A 10256-nucleotide genomic window follows, 5' to 3' on the forward strand; every position below is an offset into this window, starting at 1 on the left:
TTGGAAGCATATAATGGGACAAGGCATGGAAAGTTTTGTATCAGCAGCAACGTTTAAGAAGTATCAAACTAAATGCTGCATAGGATTTATCCGACCAAACAAAGGATTTAAACTGAACATTACATGAACTGGAGAAAGAAATGTTTGTTTTGTTGTATTTATGCAGGATTTTTTTTTTTTGTCAGGATTTGGAAACTTACATTGAGATAAAATATGTATGTATGATCAAAATTAGTCTTAGGTGTGATTTTAATAAATTTGATACTTTTCGTACATTAAAGAACAATGTTTATTACAGTTAATTATTTTACTTGGAAGATACCACATACACGAGAAAACAACTAGTTCCTTACATTCTGTAAGCAAACTTATGAATCTCTCTTCAGCGTTACGTAAGATTATTTTCTCTGACATGAATGTGACTACACTCTAAAAAATGCTGGGTTAAATATAACCCAGTGCTGGGTTAAAAAGGGACAAACCCAGCTATTGGGTTGTTTTGACCCAACGGTTGGGTTCAAAACAACCCAATAGCTGGGTTTGTCCCTTTTTAACCCAGCATTTTTTAGTGTATATACAAATTTCTCTTTTGAATGTTCTCATAGCATTGAATGAAAAAGAATGTACAAATCTAATATGATTAACATCTTAAGACATACATGATGGGCACATGAAAATGTGCTGCATATGAGAAATAGCTTGTATAACGTGATGATGTGTGTGTGAAGTACAATGCGTCCTCTATTTGCGGTTCTGCTGCTGTGATGAATGTATTCATGTGAATTGTCCTGCGGCTCCGTGTGTGTTTGGATTCTCAGTCGAATCTCCTTCGTGTTCCAGAATCGTCTCATTGACCTGTGGCCTTGAGCGCCACCTCCATCTGATCTCAGACGCCTGGGATTAGTTACAAATTAATACAAACCTGTTTCACATTTCCCTGCCAACTGGAAACTTTCTTTTCTCTTTCTCCTCTCAGTCTGTGATTCTAGCTAAAGCTGTTGGTAAGTCTTCTGTCTTAGCTGAGCTGTTGGCTTTGCTTCTGGAATGCCTGAACTCATGAACCTTCTGTGCAAACTCATAGTCTCTCCTCAGTCTCTGTTGAAAAGTGTGAGGCTTTTTTGTTCATCAGAGGTGTTTATTATTTAATTGTAGCCTGTACCACACTGCAATTGCAGATTCTGGTACTTAACATCTATATTTTGAAGGCGTTTACTGTAGGGGTTTGTTCATATATCATTTTATTCCAGTGAAAAAACAAGTGAAAATTATTTTTCTTTTCTGATTTATTTCTGATTTTTGGAGTGATAAAAAGAGAAATCCAAAATCCCCTCTGGAAAAACCTTTGACTCTTGTCAACAAAATCAAACAAGAACTTTGAACCTGGCTTCCTCCAATGTTCAGATTTTGTTCTAGAAAATCTAAAATTTGTATTTAAAATGAGAGACAGACCTAAAGTCCACCTAAAGTTTATACATAGGCTGTATATATTTAGCACCAATTATTGTTCAGCAAAATCAGTCATAATTCAGTTTTTTTCAATGACTGTTTTCAACCTTATCTCTGAGTCTTATCATTAAATGGGTCGTTTTTTCTGCTCTGCATGTAAGACTTTTATGCTTTTTCACATGTGAAATGAGTAGCAGTAAGTTCAGAAAGATATTTTTGCAGCAATAGACCTTTTTTTTTTTTTTACTGGGGGACTTTTCAGTTCTGAAAAGTTACAGTATATTTTCATAGTCCAGTGAACTCTAATTTCAAACAATCAAGAAAACATTTACGCATTACACATTTGGCAGAAACTTACATCTGTAGCCACTTACGGTGCATTCAGGGTAAACATTTAATCAGAATGCGTGTTCCATGATAATCAGACCCAGGGCATTGGGATTGCTAGTGCCGTGCTCTACCGATTACAGGATCTGACTGGTGTCATTGACCTCAGTCTGTTGAAGTCTAATATAATTGTTCTGTATCTGTGCAGGTGAGCTCTGTGTTACGAGCCTCCATGACACCCAGTTTCACAACTGAAGCTCCCTGCCTGAGGGAGCGTCTCCTTCCACCTGCCCAAATGCTGGGTTTTCATTCTGATCCCCCTGTTCTCCACTAAACTCCCTCAACAGACCATCCCCTGCCCACCATCACCATACTCACCATGTCAAGCCGAAGGAAGTCGTTCAACCCCTGTGTGATGTGTGACCGTGCAACCAGTTTTCCTGCAGAAGACTCTTTGGAAATGGATGTTTCAGCGGAGACCGTGTTGAACAGATACTCACCTGTGCCACTCAAAACACACGAAAACTGGACGTCACTGAACAATAAAGAAGAGGACCAGTCAGAGTGGGGTTCTGCATCGGAGCAGGGTTTGAATATTAGAGATCATGAGGAGATCCCTCAGTCTGAAAGTCCAGTCAGTACACTCTACCTTTGTACCATCTGTAATTTCAGTACCAACAAGTTTGAGTCCCTCTCATGCCATAATAAAGCGCAACACCCAGGTGAGAGCCGTTTTAAGGTCAGGCATATCAAACTGGATAGCCAAAGCATCCTGGAGCAAACCATTGAGAGCAAGAATGATAGATCCATTCAGGAAGCTAAGGACACTATAAAAGACTTGGGACCGTTTTTAGACTCCAGCAATTCAGCAGGTGAAGACACTGGAAAGACACCAATGGAAAACAGCAGCATTTTGGATAAAGGCCTAGATGTGGAGAAGGAGCTGGACAGTCCAGTGCTGAAGGATGAGATCAGAGCAGTGAGCGTAAATGGTACCATCATTATTCCGGAGCCTATGTGTCATGTAATGCCTCTGCTACAGCGACCTCCCAGTCTCAGTACCTCTCCAACAATCGCAGTTCCTATTCACACCACCAAGTACAACCCCATATTGGACAACAATGTTACCCTGATCACATCTTTTAACAGATTCCCATATCCGACCCACACAGAGCTCTCCTGGCTCACTGCAGCTTCCAGGCACCCTGAGGACCAGATCAAGGTATGGTTCACCACTCAGCGACTGAAGCAAGGCATCACGTGGTCCCCTGAAGAAGTAGAAGAAGCCCGTAAGAAGATGTTCAATGGCAGTATACCACCCACACACCAGACCTGTGAAGTTTTGCCTGCACCTGCTGGTGAAACACACAACCCTGGGCAGGCACAATCAGCTACTTGTCATGGATTTGGACAGACCAGCCTTGCATCAAACATCACAGCTGACAGATCACCTACAAAGTTCATACTCATTTTGCTGTATTATCACCGAATCTTGGATTCAATCTTTTTGTCGGCTTGTTTTCTTTCAGTCAGCTCTGGTTTTGTGTTTCTTTTGATTGATCGTATAGCTGTCATTGATCTATGCACCTCAAATATTGCTGCTTTCACTCAAAAACTGAATATTGCCAAAATTATTCACAAATGATTTTTTTTCCATTAAAAACTGAATATTGTCAATTATCCACAAATAATGCTTTTTTTCATTGTCAAAAATATTTAGTTTTATTGCCTATGATTAATTAGTTCCAAAAAGAAACACAAAAACTCTGCTAAATGAAATGAAACAAGCTGACAAAAAGACTGGTTACACTTTATTTCGATAGTCCACTTTAGACATTCTACTAACTATAAGTAACTTTGTAACTACATGTCAACTAATTCTCATTAATTTGCAACTACATCTCTACTAACTCTCAGAGTAGACTGTTAGGGTAGGTTTAGGGTTAGTAGAAACCAGATCAAGGTATGGTTCACCACTCAGCGACTGAAGCAAGGCATCACGTGGTCCCCTGAAGAAGTAGAAGAAGCCCGTAAGAAGATGTTCAATGGCAGTATACCACCCACACACCAGACCTGTGAAGTTTTGCCTGCACCTGCTGGTGAAACACACAACCCTGGGCAGGCACAATCAGCTACTTGTCATGGATTTGGACAGACCAGCCTTGCATCAAACATCACAGCTGACAGATCACCCACTACTTGTACGCCTGGCATTGCTACAGCAGTCCGTCAGGCACAGACACTTAAGCGGCCTTTAGGAACTTCTTTCTTGGCTTCAGTGGTCAAACGTCCAACTGGAGACCCCAAAGAGAGTATGCGCATGCCCCCTCCACCAGCTCCACCTCCAGAAAGACTCGGTATTGCTTCTTCTCCTGGGCTTTCAGAGACTAAAACATCTAGCCCTGGTTCTTTGGTGGCCTCGGACATGAAGAGACCTGTTCCAGTACATTTTGTCCCATCTAAAGGGGAACCCCCAATAGTTCAATCCAAAGAGAAGATACCTGTGGCACTTCCTTCAGTGTTGCCCAAAGAAAAACTCCCTTTGTCACCCATAGTTTCCACCAATCTCAAAAGATCTGTAATTGCTCAGCAATTGAGCAATCATGCTTCAGCCTCCTCGTTCGTTGCTAAAAACAAGTTTGGTAATGGTGTAACCGTGCCCTTAGCACCAGCTGTGGCGACCCCACAAATGAGTAGACCAACGATCATTCAGACATTGTCGGCCGTGCCTCTGTCCCTATCTCCAACTCCAGTCCTTCAGTATAAGTCTATAGAGCCATCAGTTGCTCCAGTGTTCTCATGCTTCAGTAGTCAGAATGGAAAAGAAACCATAAATTCCCAGAAGTCACATGTTGAATTTGCTCTGAGGGAGCATTGTGTTCCCACTCAGTTTCCTCTACTAGAGAGAGTGAAGGACAAGAGTCCTGGACAAATGAGGCTTCTAGAGGAGAGTTTTCAGAGGAACAGTTTCCTGTCCTATAGTGAGGTCGAGCACCTCGTGATCACCACTAGAATGTCCAGAGAGGAAATCGAAAGCTGGTTCTTGGAGCGCAGAGCTCTTCGAGATGATTTGGAACAAGCCCTGCTGAACTCCATGGGCTCTAAACGGGAGTCCCAGCAGACTCTGCTCAATGGAGCTCAGAGACGTTCTGGCACCCTTACCTTCAGCCCTGTGCCTCAAGTCAGCAAGACTGTGAACCTTCTCAAAAATGTTTTTGTCCAGAACCGATGGCCTTCGCCTGTAGAGTTCAGGCATCTGGAGATGCAGGCGTGGTTAGCTCGCACAGAACTTGTCCGCTGGTTCAGAGATAGTCGGCTAGCTCAGCAGAGCCGCATCCTAAATCAGAAGGAGATGTTTGGAGAGCAGAACAGCTGCCGGGATGCAGACGCAACAAAACGACCACTGAGAGAAGAGAACACCAAACCCAGCAGCCCAGAATTCGAAAACTGGTTCAGTAACATGCTCGGTCAGCACATGGGGAGCAATGGGGAGCCGATTGGTGAGGGCAGAGAGGACCATGGTGGAAACTCATTTGAGCTGCTCTCAGACGCAGATTAGAAGACGGAAGGTACGTTTAAGGATGAACGGAACAGTGTTGTACATGCTGTTGTGGTCATGAATCTTTGGCAAAAACTCTGAAACCTCAGTCATGTTAAAAATACAATTCAGGTTTTAGAGTTTAAAACAAGTGTGCCTCCCACGTCCTGAAAAGTGAAGCCAAAATATTTTGATCGCCATCTGGTGGCTGGCTGCAGCATAGGTCATCCTCTCCATGTAAACGAATGGGACATGAGCCAAACTAAATAATTAAATTACACTTCATATACATTTTTCTCAGAGATGGATGCCATCATTTTAGGTAGGTCTTACCACCCTGATGTATGTTCAAGTGGTCGTTTTTCTAATAAGTTTAGTTGTAGTTAATTATTTGATGCTATAAAAATTAGTTGTGGTGTCATGATAGTGAGCTTGTGATAGGGTCTGTGGGAGTTTGGGCGGGACTTTGATATCACGGCTGCACCTCTCGATCACTACTGTGCAGGCTCTGGCTCCAAATGATGTCATCGGCGCAAGATGACAGCAGCCATACTTGGATGTTTTGGCTTCACTTTTCTACAGTGGAAGGAAGTGTAGACACACCATCCATCTGGTTTAAAATCAAAGCACTTGAAATAAGTACATGCACCAGCATTCCCTTACTTAAATTATTTAGTACAAAAAGTTAATTATTGGAGCAGATGAACTTGTACTTAAAGTGATCGTTCACCCAAAATTTTTACTGATGTTGTTCTAAATCTCTATGACTTCTGTGAGACACAAAATATCATAGTTTGAGAAATGTCTCAGTTTTTGGTCCATAGTGGAAGTCAATGGGGTCCAGTATTGTTTGGTTCCCAGTGCTCTTCAAAATATATTCTTTTGCATTCCACAGAAGAAAGTCATACAGGTTTGGTATGACATGTAATGAGTACACGAGTGTTACTGTGTAAAGTATCATGCTAGAGTTTTACCTGTTACTGTACATGGTCAGGACAGATTCAGAGATCACAGTCTAACTTTACACATACTAGGAGAGCAAGTATATAACGTTTCAGTCTTATAAGGCTATATTTTGAAACCGTGTTTAAATTATTTTCTGTGGTAGTCAACATTATTTCCCAAATTATGCTGATGGGGCTTAACTTGTATTGAACCTGTAACATTCTTTTGAATAAAACAATAATAATAATGGAAAACAATGACCGGAGGTCATTCTTCAGTGGGAGATTTAATTATGATGTTTGGATATCGTGTACTATTTGAATGAATTTTAAACCATTCCTTTGTGTGTCATTGAATGTGATGGTGAGGCGACATCAAAGATTTTTCTAGATGAAATGTGTGTGACAGCTTGTATTAAATGTACATATATGTGGATTTGTTGCCTGACCTGTTTGTGATTTTCCCTCCTCAGGTGAGAAGCTGCTTGACTCTGTCATTCATCGAAGCGCTTTAGGAACCACTGATGTTACTTCTGCTCTCGTTCTCCGTTCACACGGAACATTGTGGGAATGTTGTTGTAGCGTTGTGTGAGTGTTGTGTGTATGTTTTGGATGCAGAACGCACTGAAAACTTATGTGCGCTGGAGTCACTGCGCATCTGTACTTGCAGACATACCTTTACTGAAGATTGTCTGCAGATCTGTACATTTTTATGGCATATTTTGTTACATTTTATAATGGGAACAAGTTTTGGCTGTTTTTTAGTGGACATTTCCTAACCGTCTGTGGAAGGAGATGCCAGAAACCACGAGGTGCTGAAATATTCTCTGGACACATGACATGCAACAGCCCAAAATATGATTCTTCTGCTACAGACGGGACACTTTATTGACAGAAAACACTGCTGAATGTGCTCACAGATGGAGTCATGATTCACACAGACACACACACACATTCTCTCACACACTCACTCACTCACACATACACACACACAGACACACACACACACACACACACAAACGTCAGCGCTGATGTTTAAACTGGTTTGTTTGCAATCTTAGACTACACACAGTCATCTTGGACTCAAACGCTCACTCGTAATGAACTGTTTCTCTGCTGTAGTGTCTCTGCATCAACGCTACCGCTCTCTTCACACACAGACCGCCGCTGGAATCCAATAAAACGCAGCCAGATTTATGGAGTTTGTTTGAGATGTCATTGCTGTACGATTGTCCATATGAAGCTTTGCCTTCGTTTTGTTCCATAGATTCACTTCAGTCTCATAATAGTGGATCGTGATGAATCTGAGCGACCGAAATGTCTCGCAGATATTTATGATTATATATATTTCTGTCTGATGTTTCTGTATTGAAAACAAACTAAATTCATAACTCTGATGTGGCATAAAAACTCCCCACATTTAGAAATTTGAGTTAACTAGCACTTTAATCCTTCCTGTTGATTGTTTTTGCTCTCAGGCAGATTTGGGTCACGACGGAGGGCTGAGACGCACATAAGATTTCACATGTTACATCACAAATACAGAAGATTATGCAATATGTGTTTCATAATGTTGAACAAACGCATGATCTGTGTTCTTCAGAGAGGCAGATTCTTCACTGGCTGGAGGATTGTGGGTAGTGCAGTGCTTCAGCTCAGTATGGTTTTGTTTGGTGTGCCATTGCTGACTAACCACAGTAAGACGGTCTTTAAAGGTAAAAATCAGCTTCTCTGTGATGAGAATCATTGGTATTTTGACCTGTTGTGCAACACAGAAGTGCAGGGCTATAAGGTGAGCTTGTTTTCATGTTCACCCAGAGACGATTTAGTTCATGTTATCGCATTGGACTAAAACCTACTTAGTTATCAATTCTGCTAATTTATGACCCTTTGTTTTATGAACTTATCTGGAATGCATTAGTCGCAGCTCTGAGTGGTCAGATATTTCTAAATAATGACCAATAATAGCCAACGTCAAGGACAACACATTTTATAACAAGCCACTCATTCTGAAAACCTGTATTTTGTTTTGTGTCTCTGCAGTCTCTACAAGTACAATTCAATCGAATAATTCATGCCAATATTTTTGATTTGGTAAGTAGGCATAATGTAAGGTTACACTTTATTTTGATAGTCCACTTTAGACATTCTATTAACTATACGTAACTTTGTAACTACATGTCAACTACATGTCAACTAATTCTCAGAGTAGACTGTTAGGGTAGGTTTAGGGTTAGTAGAATAAGTTGACAAAGAAAGTGTTAGAAGATATTAAGCAGACAGTCTACTAATACTCTACTAACTGCTAGTTGACATGTAGTTGCAAAGTTACTTACTGTTAATAGAATGTCTAAAGTGGACTATCGAAATAAAGTGTTACTAAAAGACTTATATAGCAAATGATAATATAGCATAATGAGAGATTTACAAGCAATATTTAAAAGGCTGCTCTGTTTTGACGAGGAACACCAACAGTGTTTTAATCAGTGATGTTAGACTGGCCTTGTGTTGTTGGCTGGGAAAATGATTCTTGATAGTTCATCAGTAACGCTTTCCTATGAAATAATGAAAATCAATCATATAAGCACAGCAGTAGTGAATATCACTGTTTGCTGAGAATGACGCTAGTGCTGATCCTCGTCCTAGCGCATGTTTCTGTGACCTGTGATTGCTTCTGTGTGTGTGTGTGTGTAGATCTGTTTGTTGAAGAGTGTTTAAAGGTGAATTTGTTTCTGGCTTCTTCACAGACAGACTGACGTGAACTCAAACTCGGAGCAGACACTGAGACTCTGTGAAATCCAGGTCAGACGCTGTTGTGCTGCTGCGCCGTGTCCTCACGTCACCTATATACAGTCTGTGTGTAAAGCAGGTCAGACGCTGCAGTTGTTCTGGATTCTTTCCTCAGATGACTCTAAACACACACACACACACACACACACACGTGTTCATCAGTAAGTCATGTGCCATTAGTGAGGTATGGATTCATTCTGTATTCTTCAGGAATCAGGTGTCGGTGATCCTGATGGAGTCTGATGTTGTGAACAGATCATTCTGAATGTGTTCAGGTGAGAAACAGTCAGCTTTACTTTCACTTTTCACTTTAAAAGGCCTGTGGACTCGCAGATTGATTTCAGATGTTTTGCCTGTGTCGCATTTTCATTCATACTTTTTGAGAATTGCTTACACTCGCTACGACTACTCTCAAAACTGACCAATATTTAAATCTCTTAATTACCTAAATACAATGTAGCTTCATCTGAATCTCAACAAATCAACCAAATTTTAGAAACTAGAATTTTTTATTTTGTTGATATTTTTTCTGAAGAAAGACAATGGATGTAGATTTACGGAGTAACCCACTATTTTGTGAAATGGGGTGAAAATGACGATTTTCACCTGAGCTTCAGAGCCAAATTACAGGAGGGTAAAATGACTTCAGAAACATGGCAGCATTATTATGTTAGATTGGCAGCTCTGTGTCACGGATCAGAAGGGGACTGTAGATTGTACTGAATGCAATGATCTTTAATGTCAGATGTTGAGTAATAAACAGCAGGATAACGGGTGAGTATTGAGCAGAGCATTTTGTTACTTCTAATACAGAAATCAAATGACATTGTGCTGTTAAAATGACTGCTTTTGTATTATGCTTGTGCATTTTTAGGATCTGAAATGTCAAAAATGGGTTAAATTCAGTATTTGCCTGTTTTCATTAATATTCACTTGTGTGCACTTATACGAGTATCATTAAAAATTAAAAAAGGATTTAATTTAGTAACTTTTTAAATTTCACATTTTAAAAAACCTAGTGTCTAATCATGTCTAAATATTTATTCAAATGCAAAACTTAAAAATAAGTAGGCAGGTATGAGCTGCAATACTCTTTTGAGAAACTAGACTAGTAGATACATGTATATTTATTAAAGAGCCAAACAGGTACCGAGTGGTTAAACCATATCATTACAAATAAAGTGATTTTTTTTTTCCGCCCACAAAATGAC

At 40.3% G+C, this 10256-nt stretch overlaps 1 protein-coding gene across 3 annotated transcripts in view; it reads left to right on the forward strand.

The window, feature by feature from the left end:
* zhx2b (zinc fingers and homeoboxes 2b) overlaps positions 1-7803 on the forward strand; it is a 24751-nt gene extending 16948 nt beyond the window's left edge. For 2 of the 3 annotated variants that reach the window (XM_016548819.1, XM_016548820.1), the window contains exons 2-4: positions 1982-2995; positions 3737-5342; positions 6729-7803. In XM_016548819.1, coding sequence (XP_016404305.1) covers positions 2153-2995; positions 3737-5332 — 2439 coding nt within the window. In that variant the 5' untranslated portion in view covers positions 1982-2152 and the 3' untranslated portion in view covers positions 5333-5342; positions 6729-7803. Of the gene's footprint in view, positions 1-968; positions 1002-1981; positions 2996-3736; positions 5343-6728 lie in introns of those variants that run through there. The other variant, XM_016548822.1, reaches the window with a different exon arrangement.
* The last annotated feature ends 2453 nt before the right edge of the window (positions 7804-10256 follow it).

This window comes from Sinocyclocheilus rhinocerous, unplaced genomic scaffold (assembly GCF_001515625.1).
Source record: "Sinocyclocheilus rhinocerous isolate Xijiao unplaced genomic scaffold, SAMN03320098_v1.1 scaffold4088, whole genome shotgun sequence".
In the NCBI taxonomy this organism is placed as follows: Eukaryota; Metazoa; Chordata; class Actinopteri; order Cypriniformes; family Cyprinidae; genus Sinocyclocheilus; species Sinocyclocheilus rhinocerous.